The sequence below is a fragment of the Nycticebus coucang genome, chromosome 17, assembly GCF_027406575.1.
Source record: "Nycticebus coucang isolate mNycCou1 chromosome 17, mNycCou1.pri, whole genome shotgun sequence".
Classification (NCBI taxonomy): Eukaryota; Metazoa; Chordata; class Mammalia; order Primates; family Lorisidae; genus Nycticebus; species Nycticebus coucang.
The window spans coordinates 20,521,938-20,538,887 of NC_069796.1; the positions used below are offsets into that span (position 1 = coordinate 20,521,938).

The 16,950-nt window shown below is 36.9% G+C and overlaps 1 protein-coding gene across 2 annotated transcripts in view; it reads left to right on the plus strand.

The window, feature by feature from the left end:
* The first annotated feature begins 449 nt into the window (after positions 1–449).
* Positions 450–16,950, plus strand: part of SRFBP1 (serum response factor binding protein 1) — a 43,433-nt gene continuing 26,932 nt past the window's right edge. The window contains exons 1-3 of one of the 2 annotated variants that reach the window (XM_053567115.1): positions 450–604; positions 11,253–11,341; positions 12,344–12,416. In XM_053567115.1, the coding sequence (XP_053423090.1) occupies positions 569–604; positions 11,253–11,341; positions 12,344–12,416 (198 nt within the window). In that variant the 5' untranslated portion in view covers positions 450–568. Of the gene's footprint in view, positions 605–11,252; positions 11,356–12,343; positions 12,417–16,950 lie in introns of both variants that reach the window. The other variant, XM_053567116.1, reaches the window with a different exon arrangement.

Here is a 16,950-nt window from a genome sequence, read left to right on the forward strand (position 1 = left end):
GCATTCTTTCCTCTGCATCCATATAATAAGTGTCTACCACCCACATGGAGCTGATAAAGCGCCCACACTCCAGGATCTCAAGTTTAATGAGGATGTAGAGCAAGGAAACAATTGTAATTCAGTGTATAATCTAGTAATGGCAAAACTACTTTCATGCGAATACTAGTCAAACAGGAAGTCAGCAATTAAACTCATTTGTAAGAAAACCACAGATCAAACCAAAAGAATACTAAGGCAAATACAAGTCAGAACTATTCTAAGTGGACGACAAACATAACATCTTGAAAACCGAAACACCGCAACCAACATTAGCCAACACCTAGTCTCCGGGCACCGCGCCCTCGTCCAGTTTCCATAGGAACGCGCAGTTCCGGCGCGTCACCCTGTGCGCCGGAAATTGCTGTCCCTCACTTCCGTTCCCCCCCCCAGCACCTTTTTAACGAGTCGGCGGCTCAAGCAGAGGGGTGCAGGAGTTTTGGGCCGAAGAGGCTGCCGTTGGGGGCGTGGCGACGCAGCGGCGGCGGACGGGCACGTTCACGTGCCGGCGCATCTTTTTCCTTGACCTGCCATGGCCCAGGCCGGACCTCCGAACCTCAACAACGAGGTGAGCGTCGAGATCTGAGAACCCGTGGGGCTCACCGGGGGCGGCGGGGGCTCAAAACCTGCCTCTCCGCGTCTGCGGACGGACGCGGGTCTGCCCGGGGGTGGGGTGGCACTGTGCGCCGGAGGAGCTTCTTGATGGCCTTGCGCTGATTTTTCTGAGCTCGGAGTTTAGCCACCGCTAATTCCCCTTCTGGGTTTGTAGGCGACTGAAGCTCGAGACATATCTCTGGTTCTCAGGCCCCGCGAATTTTATCAATGGGGACTTGGGAAAATCATTTAATCTGTAGGTACAGTGTTCTCGTCATAGGGTGACTGATAATTAAATTAACTAAGTTATGTAAAGTGTGTGCTTGCAAGTGCCTGGCCCTTGGTAAACTTTATGAACACATCTACTTTCTACTGACTGTCGAAAATGATCGGGAAGAATTAAGAGCTTTTGCTTCTAAAAGAAATGTTTATCTTGAATTAGACCGTGTACTCTCAGCCGCTTAGTAATGCACCCCCAGTTACTGTCCCATTTCAGTGTCCTATTTCTCTGCTTCGTTAAGGCAAAACTTCAAGAAAGAGATGCTTATGCTTGCTGTCCTCAATTCTCTTTTTGTGGTTCTTTCTTAAATTCAGTCTCATCAGATATTTGTTCTCACCACCTTCCCCAGGCTACCGTTTCTGCCTTCCCCTTTCCAGTTTCTGCTTCTGCTCAACGCAGTACTGTTATCCAAAGACTTGATGTAAGCCGGAAAAGCAAGGATCAAATGAGGACCTCACAGCTATATACAGCAAGGGATGTTCTTTATCCTCTTTATTCTTTGTATGCACACGTCACTCTTCAGATTACGTAGTTGTCTAAGACATACTTTATATTTTCTAGTAACCTATGCTCAAGAGGAAACAAAATCCACGTATGAAACAGAACAGTGTCTGAAAAGCACCCCAAAAGACTATTAAGAACGGAAAGTTTACAGAGAAGGCAAAATGAACAGGGTGATATTGGTCCTTGGTCTTCGGGAATATTAAACAGGCAATGCAGTCAGTGATTCAGTAAAAGAAGAAGACATTCCAGGCAGAAGGACTGCTGTAATTAGAAAAGGGGTAGTAGTAATAAACTTGGATTGGTGTAAAGATGAGTAACTCTTCCTTGATGAGGGCTTATGGTATGCAGTAAGAAGTAAAATGGAAATACATTACTTCTTGCTGCCAGTTTGAATTTGGATTTCCATAAGTAGTAGAATACAGGTTATGTTAAAGAGGGAAGCCTGTAATCCTAGCACTCTGGGAGGCCGAGGCAGGTGGATTGCCTGAGCTCACAGGTTTGAGACCAGCCTGAGCCAGAGTGAGACTTCGTCTCTAAAAATAGACAGGCATTGTGGCATGAGCCTGTAGTCCCAGCTACTGGGAAGGCCGAGGCAAGAGAATCACTTGAGCCTAAGAGTTTCAGGTTGCTGTGAGCCGTGATGCCACAGCACTCTACCAAGGGCAACAAAGTGAGACTCTGTGTCCAAAAAGAAAAAAGAAAATAGTATTCCTAAACATACATTAAGCTTGTTCTCTGTGCCAGGCAACATTTAGCGGGCTATTTTTCCATTAGACTACCTGTGATGTTTAAGAGATCTTATTCAGAGTGGAGTGATAAATCTGGGAATTCAAGTCTAATGAGTTTCCTGTCCAGTTTTAAAAAGACTTTAATGGTAGAAATAATAGGGAGTCAGTGACTTAAGATTTGCTTTTTAACATTTAGCTAACTTCCAGGCTTCTTCAAAACAGTCAAAATTTGACCTTTAGGAAGTTTTCACTACCTCACCTCAATCTGGGTTAGGTGCTTATTCTTTGTGGAACCAAAGTCTTTTCTACTCTGGACACACTTATTTACTGGTCTCTGTCTTGTGTGTTTGCATCTTATCATCTGCAACATATATGCACTAAAAATATTTGCTGGATGATGGAAACATTTATCAAATCAGGAAGTGTACCTATTCCACACTAATGTCTAAAATGTACTGTAAAGAGGCTAAAAAGGACAGAATAAAAGTAGAGCCAGGGGAGGATGTTATAATTTAAAATAGATGAGAAAACTATAAAGAGGAAAACAATTATCTACATAAAAATTGAGTAACATACCAAAGAAAAAAAGACCATCAGCCAGGTGCAGTGGCTCTCACCTGTATTAGGACACTTTTGGAGAACAAAGTAGAAGGATTGCTTGAGGCCAAGAATTTGAGACCAGCCTAGACAACAGAGCTAGACCCTGTCTCTACAAAAAATTTAAAAAATTTTCCAGGCATGGTGGCACATGCTGTAGTCTTCGCTGCTCATGAGGCTGAGATGGGAGGATCACTTGAACCCAAGAATTTAAGGCTGCAGTGAGCTGTGATTGTGCCCCTGCATTCCACCTGGGCAACAGAGCAAGACCCTATCTCAAAAAGGGAGGGAGGGAGGGAGCCATCTAGAAAAAACAATATGTGACAAAGTATTTTATCATTACTATAAAATAGTTCATGGAAATTAAGAGAAACTGACTTATAGAAAATGGGCAGAAAATTACTTCAAAGAGGAGTGTTATCTGAAAAGGGTTATATGACGGTGAGCAAAAATTTACAGTGTTCTTTTCTATCACTGTTTCTAGCTCAGATTATATTTTCAATCAGAGCTACTATAGTAGCCTCCCAACTACTTACGTGGACTCTTTTCAGACTTTAAAAGCTGGAGTGCTTTCATCAAAATATAGATCCAAATATGCTGCTCTGTGCTCAAAACCCATTTCATGTTTTCCTGTAGGTTTTGGTAAAGACCAATTCAAACAAGGGAAAGCTCTCCACTTTTTATTGTTACTGTCTCCCTCAGCCTCCGCACTTCTCCTGCACTGGCTTTCCTCTGCTACCAGCACAGCCCTTACAGATCTTTGGCACATGCTATTCCTTTTACCTGAATCCCCTTTTTCTCTCAATGGTCCTATTTAGTACGTATTCCTATTTCATTTGTCATTTTCTTAGAGAAACCATTCCTAACTTTCATTTACCCCTTTTTATAAGCTCTCGTATCATCATTTATTTCTTTTCCTGAGCACTTGTAATAGTTCTGCTTCATGTGTTAGAGTGTATGTGTTAGTGTAGTAGAGAGATTTCTTATCCCTTCTATCTGACTGAATTTTTGCTCACCATTATATCCCCTATATTCCTCTGTTAAATGAATAATATGAAGCATCATTTTTATGTCTCTTAATATCTTAGATTAACTCTTCTTAACTGGGATTTAGGGATGTATTTCAGAAGTCCTATCCTATAACTGCCTGAAATTATGTATACATTTGTGTTTGTAAGTCTGTCTCTGTAGAGAAAAGAGTCCATCTGTGTCATCAGATTTTCAAAGGTTTATAAATCTCTGTGATACTGTCCTTAAAATATTGGTACTCATACTTACAACTTTATGTTTTATAAATCCTTGTTTGACAATTTTTAATTGTAGCTTTTTCTTTTAAAAGGTTACATGGTTTAATTTTTAAATAATTTACAATGTATTTAATTTTACAGAATGTCTTCTGTGAAAATAAAAGCCTGAGGCTGGGCACTGTAATCCTAGCACTCTACCGGCCAAGGCAGGTGGATCGCTTGAGCTCATGAGTTTAAGACCAGCCTGAGCCAGAGCCAGACCCCACCTCTCAAAATAGCTGGGTGTTGAGGCAGGCACCTGTAGTCCCAGTTATTCGGGAGGCTGAGGCAAAGCGATCACTTGAGCCCATGAGTTAGAGGTTGCTGTGAGCTATGACGCAACCACACTCTACCAAAGGTGACAAAGTGGGACTCTGTCTTAAAAAAAGAAAGAAAGAAAGTAAAAAAATAAGCCTGCCTACAGAGGTACCCATTATATCAACTTGTAATATTTTCTACTCTTAATAATTCTATTCTTAGAAAAGTTGTCCCAAGAATAAAAGCTGACTAACTTATAAAATACTTCCTGAATCTAGGTTCCTAAACTACAGTTATTCATGTGAAATAAAGTAAATTTACCTTTTCTAAAAAATAAACCATCACTTTTACTTCATTTTATTATTATTTATTGCATATTTTATCTTCTCCAGTACTCTGTGCATTTTGAAAGGAGAATTCTTAACTGCTTCATTATATCAACCTCCCTAATCTCTGACACAGTACCTTGTCTGAAGGTAATAAGTAGATGAATGTTGAGTAGAAGAAAGTATGAATAGCACAACTGTGTCAACTAGTGTTCAGATGAAAGAAAAAAATCTCCGAAAAAAAAAAAATTTTTTTTTTTTTTTTTGAGAGTCTCATTCTGTCACCCTTGGTAGAGTGCTGTGGCATCATAGCTCACAACTTCAAACTCTCGGACTTAAGCGATCTTCTTGTCTCAGCCACCTGAGTAGCTCAGACTATAAGTACCAACCACAATGTCCGGGTATTTTTAGAGACAGTCTCACTCTTGCTCAGGATGGTCTCGAACTCCTGAGCACAGGTGATCCACCTGCCTCAGCCTCCCAGAGTGCTAGGATCACAGGCGATCCATTGTGCCCAGCCATAAAAAAAATCTCCAAAAGTTGACTTTTTTTCTCCCTTTCTATTGGAAGTATAGAAGGAAGGTTACACAATTGAAAACAATTCCATAGCAGTTCATGAGTAAGGAATTTGCAAAATGAAGAAATAGATTTTTCTCTATTCATTTGTTTCTTTAGGCAGCACTGATAGGTAAAAATCAGAATTAAGAAGTGAAGCGATCTGATGGACTACTTTAAGTTGAGGAGTCAAGGCTTTTCTATAGAACTGACATTATTTTGCTTTTTGATAGCAAATTACCAATAAGCCCTTTAGAACACTGTTTTTCATTTCTATGTAAGATACTAAAGGTGGAAACTAAAGTACGAAAGAACAAAATTTCTTCCACTTATTGTAGAAGCTAAGAATGTCAAGAACTGAATTTGCATGTGTTTATGAAATTACAAGACTCCTTTATCATGATTGGGTGACATAGTAATTTTTAATAATTTTTTCTAAATGACAGTCTTTCCATAAGAAGAGCACCAGTTTTGTGTTTGGTTATTAACCTATTCTGGACAAGTTTTGCTAGGTGGCAGCATATGCTCAGTCATGGTTAAATTGTAGATAATCACTGAGCACTCTAGATTTTTTAGATTGTTGCTCATCACAAATAAAAAGAAGTATAATTCAACAGCAAGTTATCACCCATCCAAATGGCCAAATTAGAGTCCTCTTTTGAAAACCATAATTCATTTTGTTAACTATTACATACTTACTTCAAGTATATGGAAACTAATGTAACAAACGGCCTTATAATCTACTTCTCATATTTAACAAATGTCACTGTTTTGCCATCTCTTGATGTTTAATTCTGCTCACCTTCTTTTCTACCTAGTATTCTTTTGGTGTGTGTTTTTCTCAGATTTTTCATACTTTTAGTAACCCTATATATATCTATACCCAATGTACAGTATCGTGTCGTGTCTTTAAATTTTGCATGTGTGGTTCCATACGGTGTAAATGTGGTGTCATACATATCATTCTGCAAGCTACAGTAGTCTCCTGTCGGTGTAAATGTGGTGTCATACATATCATTCTGCAAGCTACAGTAGTCTCCTGTCATCTGCAGAGGACACGATCCAGGACCCCCGGGTGTGCCTGAAACCTCAGTCAGTACCAATCCTGTATTCACTGACTTTTTCATGTACACTAAAGGGCAGGTAGCATTTCCTGCATGGATACGTACTGCACAAAGGGGTGATTCATAGCCTGTGTGAGACCAAGTGGAATAATGAGAGATTTTGTCATGTTACTCAGATTGACTCAAAATTTAACATTTACAAATTATTAATTTCTTCAATTTTTGATTTAATATTTTGGATCACAATTGGATCACAATTGACCGTGGGTGACTGTGACCACTGAGAATGAAACTGCAGTTAAGGGGAGCCTACGGGGAGGGAAAGGTGGGGTTCCAAAAAAAAAAGAAAAAGGAGAGACTACCATACTTTTCTTTTTTTTTTTTTTACCAAAATGTTATTTTTAAAGTTTGTCCGTGTTAATACATGTACATCTCCTGCATTGATTTAAAATACCGCATTGCTGTATGCCTTATTTATATGCAATATTCTACCTCTCAGGCAACATTTGGTAACAATGCTGCAATGAATAATCTTATATATAGCCTTTTCCTGTGAAAAGTGTGACTTCTGAATGGATTCTGAGAAGTAGGATTTGTCTTAGACATTGCCAAAGTTTCTTCCAGAGGTGTATACCAATATGCATTTGTACCAGCAATGTACAAAAGTACCTGTTTCCTCATAGCCTTCTTCTGAACAGAATGTGCTGTCTCTTTTTTCAATTATTATTTTCTAATCTGATAGGTAAGTAATGAATAACCAGAGTTATAACATATTCTTAGGAACACAGACATACTTAGATTTTTCTCAGCACTGCAAGTTCTCCTAGAACAGTGGTTCTCAGCCTGTGGGTCGCAACCCTTTTTAACAATGAAAATACATTGCGGCATTAGAAAGGGTGAGAACCACTGTCCTGGAACAATACTAGCTCATGGACTAATGTTTTCTAATAACCACAGATTTTTATCACAGGATATTCAAACACATGGCAAAGTCGATGCGTTACTCATCAGGGCTCGTTAGATGATCAGCTAGTAGACCGCCAAGAATCTCTTCAAAGTAGCATCTAATTTTGTCTACAGAACAGTCTTCCGTCAGCTTTGTATACCAGAAACTTGCTGTCATTACTGTCATTGTCACCTCCAAAGCTCATTCTCTCAAAAGCAAATTCACATTAAAAATAATCTTTTAAGAGAATGTGTCAATGAGAGAGAAAGCTAGTTTTTTAAGAAATATATCTAGTATAGATAGTAATGCTCACATTGTAGAACACATTCTTTTCCTACACCTTGGTCATCAGCTGTTTAGAACGTAGAAGTATAGAAAGGGTTTCAGTTGCATGATTTCATTGTTGGCCCAGGGATACATCTGTCCTATAATCAAGTTATTCCAGAACATATTGGATTTCTCAAGTCTGGGAGCTGGGGAACCCTTTATTTGGGATCTCCTTGAATTGGACAGAGCCAGCTTTTGAAGTCTCTGTGGTTCCCTTTTCCTTTGTTTATGTTGACTTTTCCCAGTCTCTTCAGATAGACTTTTCCCATACAGCTCTATTTGATTTCCAATTTATTCGTGATGTTTTTCTGCTGTCTACTCAACAGGTCTCCTGTGTTCAGATTTTACCAGGTTACTTCTGAGGACATCTGTGTACCTTAATTCTAGATGACAGCTCACTGTCAGCACACATGTGTTCTCTGTGTGTATAAGCCTTCACTCTTTAACTTCTGATCTTACGCATTATCTTACACGTATTTTGGTGCTGTTGGGAAGCCCTCAGCTTGCCTCTGTCAGTCTTGGTGGTGAAAGCTTACAGGATTTCCCTTCAGCTTTTGTTCAGACTCTTCTTCCTCTTTCATTTTCTTTTCTATCAGCTTATTTCATTTCCATTATTATACCTCAGGATTCTCCTTGCTCACATTATTCCTCTTTTTTCCCTCCCAAACAATAACTCTGGGTTCACCATTCTGACATTTATAGTTGGGCTTGCTTTTGGTTAGAGGATTTCCCAAAGTGTATTGCTAATGCATTAGTCTTCTGGCAGTATTGGGTGTTTTAGGCCTGTTTGTTGGTTTCTGGGTTGTCTGTCAAACCATTTTATAGTTCTGTATGACAAATGAATTTTCAACCTTTTAAATCCCAACTAAAAAGCTATTAGTCATCAGTTTTACAAAAAGTAGTTCGAAATGTTTAAGAAAAGCTTATTTTAAAAATAAGTCCTTGATGTGGACAGTTGTGAGAAAAATAAAATTTTAATTCTATTTCAATATAAATTGAATATATATGGACTTTTTATACACTAAACTGTCCAAGTTTTTCTCCTACCTGAACACAAATACTGAAATTAGTAAACCAGAAAAGCATGTTTTGGTATTGGCATGAATTTTAGAATTCCCTTATCCACTAATGACAAACATAGTACTTCATAAATTGGAATTTTAAAATTGGAGACTAGCTTTCCCATGTTGGAATATGACCAAGGACCAACTCTGCCCATTGCAATTTATTAGTAATTTTGTTGAACACTAGTTAGCAAATGGTATACTATCACCTCACCCTCGTGCAAAGTTCAGCAATTAGAAACATTTGTTAGTACATTTTAATGCATACTTTACTGCTTGCTATTTATTTATTTTATGAATGATTTAACTATTTAAAAAAAGTGTGTCATGACTCCTTCCTATAATTCTGCTTATGAACTAGAACAGTTCTTTTTTTTTTCACTTAAACCTTGTCTAAATGATTTTTCATTTATGCCAAGTATGATTTTTTTTCCAATCGTATCTAACTTTGAAACAAATTTCAAAGAGGTTAACATATATAGTGGAAAAGAAGCTTGATTATTCTGCCTTCTTTTGGTATATTATGCATGTGAATCAGAGAATTTAACAGTGCACATTCCCAAATCTCTAGTCATTTGCTTAATAAATATTGACTATATGCTAGGTACTATGTTAGATGTTAAGATGCAATGTTGAGGAAAACCACTGGGGTAAAGACACATTAAACATAATAAAAGTAAAAAATTAAGGGTCATGGTAAGTCCCAGAGGTACTGGTACTTTTAATTGCTTTTAGTGGGGACTTTGTGACCCTCTTAGGGAAACCAGAAAAGACTTTCCTTGAAATGACAGTCGATCCTAAATTAAGATGAACAGATGTTAACAAGCTAGTGTAGGAAGAAAAAATATTCCCTCTAAAGAAAATGACAGCTGTAAAGACTTCATGGGAGACATGAGCATGGTTAGCACAAAGAATGAAGAGAATACTCATGTGGCCATCCTAAGAGCGGTAAGAGAGTTATGTAAAGGTGTGGTATCAGGTAAGCGATAGAAAAATTTAATCTGACTGCATCGTGGATTAGTGATTGGAGAGGGCAAGATTAGGCACAAAGAAACCAGTTAACAGTAGCTCAGCCAAGATTGCTAAAAGGTTAAGATAGGAAAAAAGTATATGATTTAAAAGATAATTAGTAGATAAAATTAGTAGGTCTTAATTATAGATTAATAGAGATTTAGGAGATCTACGTATAGTGACCCCTAGGTTTATAACTAATAGGATAATTCCATTCATTGAAATAGGAATTGGGGGTGAAGAACATGAGTTCAAGTATGAATTTCAGGTGATTTTGAGCACACTCAAAATGAAATGTCAGGCAATTACACATTTAGTTCTGTAGCTAAAAGGTAAGGCCTCAGATGAAGGCAAAATTTTTGTGTCTTTGCTTAGGTGGCAAGGAGTTAAACTGTTCAACTAAAAAGTATATTGTGAAAAGAAGCACGGGCCTACGATTGCCCCTTGAACTCTAACATTGCCTGGCTGGGTTGAGGTTGATAGTCTTCAAAGAAGATGATGAAAGGAAGGAAGAAACCCAGAAGAGAATTTACATTCATAGTAGTGTGAAGATGATGACTCTCATCTGATAAGTAACGTAAAGGATGATGTTGATAGTGTTATTTTGGCAAGAGGAATTTGAGGATTGGGTGTGCCAGGCACTCTTAAAAGGCACAGAAAACGCTACATATTGCGAGGATCCTGTTTTTTAGGAGCTCACAGTCTATAGAAAAAGACAGTCACACGAGCAGTTAGTGACACAGGTTCTTTACTGTCAGCACCTATGAAGTGTAGTGGGGACCCCAGGGATCGAGTGATTATATCTAACTGAAGAAGTCATTGAAGAGTTCACTGGAAAGACTACATCAGAACTGAATTTTATATACTTCCTACAATAGAAAAGGGGAAGAAGGACCTTCCAGGAGGAGTTACAGGATGTACGACTCGCAACCATGTTAGACAAAACCTAAACTCAGTGATGACATGCCATTTGTACTGACCTCTATGGTTGCATACAGTTCTTTGTAATTAACATATCTCCATGTATTGACCTATGGTTCCTTAGAGTTCAGCGTTGTTCTCTGATAGAGTAATTTAAAATGTCTGTCTGTGGACCTGCCCACTCCCCTGTATATGCACATGCACTGGTGCTTGTCCATAATGTGTCCTGTTTGTGGAGTTTCTTTTAAAGGTATCCTTAAAATAATTTATTACTGAAAAATAAATGCAAAGAGTTGCTTTATGAATAGGTAAAATAGTTCATGTTCATGCATTTTTTTGTTGTTGTTAAATCAAATATTCATTCGGTAAATTAAATTTCTACCGGTATATCTTATGAGGCTCTGTTTTAATCCTCAGGAATACAAAGATTAATATGACAGTCTCTGATCTCAAGGAACTAACAATTTATTATGCTCCAAGCTCAGCAAGATGTTAACTGTAACATTAAAATGTTAATCTTTGGGAATGCTGTGACTTTTTAAGAAATCGTGACTTGTTTCTCTTAAGCCCTCAGCCTCCTTTTTAGACTGCTAAATTGTTCATTGTTTATGTAAGAAATTTTGATGTTATCAAACTATAAGTACAGTTAAACAAAAACTTAAAGTGGTAGAGGAAGTCTATAATAGTAAGATTCAAAATAAATATTTTTGTATGTGAATTAAGTGCTTTTCTAATTTTGGCTTTATTCTTCACAGGTTGTGAAGATGAGGAAAGAAGTGAAGAGGATACGAGTTTTGGTTATCCGGAAACTTGTCAGAAGCGTTAGCAGACTGAAGTCAAAAAAGTTAGTCATTTAAAGTAACTCCTATGACTAACAAAATGTCAAAAGTTGTTTTTTTCTAACATTTACAAAATTTGAGGGTGGAATATAGAGTAGTAATTAAATGTCTTACTCATACAGCACTTTGTTTGACATGTAGAGATGATCTGAGTGAGTAGAGTGTGCTGTGTCCACATGTCCTGGTATGGTTTGGACCCTAATCACTGAAGATACGCAAGGAATTCTTCTGCTTTTAGTCATTTCAGAATGAAATTCCCTTGGGGTTAGGCGTTTTATGTTATTTTGAAGTTATTTTAAGATGTTGATGCAGTTTAACAAACCTTGAATCAATTATTGAAATTTTGCATCACTTTTTTTCCCTTGAATTTGCTAAGGAATTTGAAATCTTTAGTACCATCTGTATTTATCAGAAGATGACATTCTGTGTAATTTTTTTGAAAACAATACTGTGTATTTTCAGCGTCACTAGTGTTAGTGAAAAAGTATTTTATAGTTCTTATGGTTTATGCATGAATACTTAGAAAGTCTTCACATGTGTTTTGTTCCTGATTACTAGTAATTTTCTGTTCTTTCATAAAATGTTTCAGAAGATAGCTCTTTATTTTTTTCTCTAATTCCAGAGAACAGACTTTCATTTGGTAAAATATATCCAACCTTTAATTGTAGCTTATGACATTCCTTTTTTTTTCTTTGACATTCCTATTACGTTAAATACAATATGCTACTGACTGATAAAAAGTATTATCAGCCTTCCCATTAAGGAACTAAGGAAGGCAAACTGTCCCTGATAATAATCATTAACATAATGCCAGGACAATCCTTATTTTTGTCCATTTCCAGCACTTGGTTTTGTTTATGATATTGGAATGTACATGGCGGGGGTAGGGGAAATGGGCAATGCATCATGGTGCTCTTCTAAAAGAAATGAAGAGACTTTTTGTTATCATCTGAATCTAAAATCAAGGCTTTGCCTTGCTACGTATTATAATGTATTGCTTTTTGCAGGGGTACTGAGGATGCACTGTTAAAAAACCAAAGAAGAGCACAACGATTACTTGAAGAGATCCGTGCCATGAAGGTAGAAAGGGACTAATGTGGGTGTGATTATGTACATCAGCAGTTCTCAACCTTCCTGATGCCACAACCCTTTAATACGGTTCCTGTGGGTCGCAGCCCACAGTTGAGAACCACTGATGTACATCTTTCTGTGTTAGTCCTCTTAGCCTGCCTCTCTTGTGTGTGGTATTACTTATTTCACTATTACTAAGAGTTGCCTAAGACTTGTTTTGTATGAGTCTGTTTGGTGAAGAATGTAGCACATTTAGAAACTTGTAATATGTTCAAGATTGCATTTTTCCATGTTTTTAACTGAAATTGTTAAAGTGCTAGGTTAATTTGCGTCAAAATTTTGCCAAACTAAACTTATCTATGTTTAATAATGCCGCATGCCGAAGATTTTATTTTTACTGTAACTTTAGGCATGAAGTCAGTTCAAGAATTAAAGTGTTCATACTATTTGGGAATGTGGATGGTGCTATTTGTGGCTGACATCATGCTTTGCCCATTGCCAACTCAATAAATTTTTCTGTGGTTGGGTCAGCGTTTTATTCAGTTCTGTAGTAACTTCAAATAAAATTAGTGTTGGACCACCATGATCCATATTTTTGTTTTTTTCAGCCAGACTCTTTACTAGCCTAATTTTTAGGTCTTCTTGCTGCTCTTACTCTGTGGAAACTTTCATTTACCAAATGACATACCATTAAATGTCTGGGAGACTGTTTTATTGTAGAACTTAAAAACAGCATTTGGTACCAGCAATTATCTTAATTGCAGAATCTTTTTGCATGCATGTTTGGCTATTATGTCTTGGTATAACTTTCAAGTTTTGAGTTAGATAAAATAGCAAGAGAATTCTCTAACAGTATTTTAATTAAGTTACCAAAGTTCACCCTTTCTTTCTTTCAAAGGGATGATAAAGTATTTACTAAAATAAGATTATCCCAGTTAATCTGAATAAAAACAGATACAGGAAATGACTCTCTGATAGGAGGTATATTTGGTTTTTGTGTGTGTTCCTCTCTCCTACCCCAAGGACTGCAAAATTCATGGATTCTATTTGATACATCTTTTCATTCTCAAGATCCCCTTTTTAATCCCGTCATTCAGAAAAAGAAAAGTATTGTATTTGATTCCAAATGATCATTTCTGCTGCCTGGACTTGCAGATCATTAAGGGGTTCTCATGTGCCTTTTTTTGGTGATATTTCTATTAGAAATAAAATATATAGAGTTTTTTGCTTTGAGGATAGCAATAATATGCAGAAAATTCGATTTCTCTCTTTCACTTTCTCTTAACCAAGGTCCTTACTAAATTATATTGCCTACCTAAATTTTCCCTGTAATTTCTTCTGAAGAGTCATTTTTGTACTCCTAAATTATTCAGAGGCTTTGAGCTACTGATTTTATTTTACCATGGAAAGAATGCAATGTATATATAATAAGCATATATCTGGTATATAAGTATGAAGAGTTTGAAAACAAACACCTTTATAATACTTCTCTTTTATAATTCTTCAAAATGAATTTGACTTAGTTAATTTGAAAGAAAAGTTGTCTTATTTGATCTATATGTAAAACTTGTTTTCTATTATTCTTAGATTTCATCAGTAAAAGAAAATCTGACCTAATAAAGTTCATAGGTTAATAAAACTAGTGTCTCACTATCACAGTTTATTGTGTTTCCTTTTTTCTCCTGGATTATGAAGACCCCTCTGGAATTTTATGTCATAGAAGGCCAAAATGTATAGCCTGTATAATTCTTGAATGTGTAAAGTTTACATTATGTGTGGTGCATGAATTTGTGGCATTGGTTACAATGGGCCGTTTAGGCTCCTTTGTCTTCAACTTCTTTTGTAATGCCATTTAAAAACTAGATAAAATTTAAATATTGAAGATCAGAATAAAAAAAAATACTAGAAAGACTATATGTTTTCTTAGCTGTCAAATTTCATTCCTCACTTCTGTTTCTTTAACACAATTGGCCTGGTTTTCTAAAAGAAACAAATACAACGTTTTTCTTAAGTTCATTTGTAATTTCCTCGGGGAGGGGTTATCATGTTCTTGGGAGTATCAAAGAAATAGTGACAAAACAGTAAACTCACAGTCTCAGTTTGGGAGAAAAACTTGTTCTTACTCATTTTTCCAGAGGAATTTTTTTCCTTGGCTCATATACCACTACTTTTTTATAGTCTACTACGTAGTGGTGACATACTGTCCTATACTTGTTTTCTATGATAATAGGGTATTTTGTTGCAAGATGACTTCCTCATGAAGAAAACCCGAGATATTTTTAGAAATGGGAGTTTGTTTTTTCTGGCTAAGGACAAAAAGATGGCCTGATCTTTATGATGCTATAAAATCATAGGTTCTAATTTTATAGGCTAGGATGTATTAATCCAAGTCTTTGCTGCCTTTTCTAATAGGACTTAGACTTTTAACTGTGATGCTAGTATTAGTATGGGCTTCTGAAGCAGTTCCTTTTTCTTTAGAAATTAAAGTAACTTATCAACACAGATTACTGTTACTTAGCTAGAGAAGCAGATGGTAAAATTAAAGTATACGCTCCCATTATTCAGAATGTGTAAGAATTCTTCTCAATTATAAAAATAATAAGTTTTACTGAACATTTACTATGTTCTAGGCAGGGTATTATGTGTTATTTATATAGTATCTTACAAGACGCATACCATTTTTAAATTACTGTCTTACAAAATGCCTAAGCTTGGAGAAATTAGGCAGCTTGCCCTCAAATGGTTAAGTGTTAGAATCTAGAATTAATTAATGGTGTTAGCTACTTTACTGTACTGCTTCAGCAAAACGAGAACTTGCAAGAATATATCAATTCACTCTCCTAAAGATTGGATGAGCTACTTTAATATACAATGATAACTTGCCCTTTAGGGGAAAAGGCCCAAAGATATGCAACATATTTTCAGATCCTTTAATTTCTCACAGCTAAATATACGCTGTTTCCTATACGGTTTTTTTATCTCTTCCTCTCTGAGACCTTAACTTCTTTTATAGTAAATACTTTTAAAAGAACTTGTATATTCTGTGAGACCTGCCTGCTGCCCTTTCCCTCTATTTTAAAACGCTGTCCTTTTGTTTGATCTTTTGACTTTCCTTCTAACAGGAATCATTAGCCTGTTGAGTGGACCAATTAATCAGCCTGTAACAGCTAGATTAAAGTGTATCACTTTTCCTCTTCTTTAGTTTCTTCCTGGCAAAAGAATTGAAGAGATTCCAGGACAACTTCCCTAATAATCTTTCTTTTAGCATTGTTTTCTTTTTGTGTTTTATACACTTTCTTAACATTGTATTTACACTTTTTTCTCCAACTTTTTTTTTCAAACCTATAGAAAAATGATAATACAACAATGTAATAATAATACATTGTATCATATTTTGTCTCTTTACTGTCAATGCTGAGTTCTAGAACTTGGTTTAAATGTCGTCTGCCAGATTTCTCTATTATAAAGGTACCTTTTCCTGTTTACAATTATTGAGTAATCTACGGAATGCTACTTTGAGACTCTGACTATCATGTAGTTTTTCACCCATTGATTGATATCTTGTGGCTTAATCAGTTAAAACTTTTTTGTTTCTATTTCTCTGCTTGGATAATTACTCTGATTCCTGAAGAGGAATTTTCTTTTTACTTTTTTTGTTACCATGGAGGAGAATGATAATAGCTATTTTCGCCTATAGAGAAGAAAAATATTCTATCTCCTTTGTTCTTCATTTGCTGGATAATTTTGGATTGTACCCTAGACATTATAAAGATTAAGTTGTAGGGGGCGGCGCCTGTGGCTCAGTGAGTAGGGCGCCGGCCCCATACGCGGAGGGTGGCGGGTTCAAACCCAGCCCCGGCCAAACTGCAACCAAAAAATAGCCGGGCGTTGTGGCGGGTGCCTGTAGTCCCAGCTGCTTGGGAGGCTGAGGCAAGAGAATCATTTGAGCCCAAGAGTTAGAGGTTGCTATGAGCCCTGTGACGCCACGGCACTCTACCCGAGGGCCGTACAGTGAGACTCGGTCTCTACAAAAAAAAAAAAAAAGAAAGAAAGAAAAAGAAATAAACCTGTTTCTTGTGTGAGCAGTTCAGAGTTAGAGTTCTCTTCTCTGCTTCCCTCCGGCTCCTCCTGCTCTCTGTTTGCCAGGGCTACCTTTGCTACTGTTTCTAAACCCTGCAGACTGCAGTTAGCCTTTAGGCTAAACTCTAAAGAGATGGCAGTTTACTTGCACTGGATGGTTTCCGTCTTAACTCCAGGTAAGCATGGAGTTCCATCAGAGTTTATCTGCTTCCATTTACCCTCCAATACCTTCTGTTCGGGTTTTATGGTTGTTAGGGGGGTTGGGGGAGGGGGACAAAATTAATCATGTTACTTGTTAGTCTCTCAGTCTGAGTGCCCCAAAATGCTCTTAAATTTTCAATTTAGGCAGATGAAGAAAAATAATTGAAAGAGATTGAAAAGCATAGCCAGTGAAGGAGAAAACAAGCCAAGAGTATATTGTATCAGGAAACCATGTGAAGAAACTTTCAAGAAGGGAGCAGTG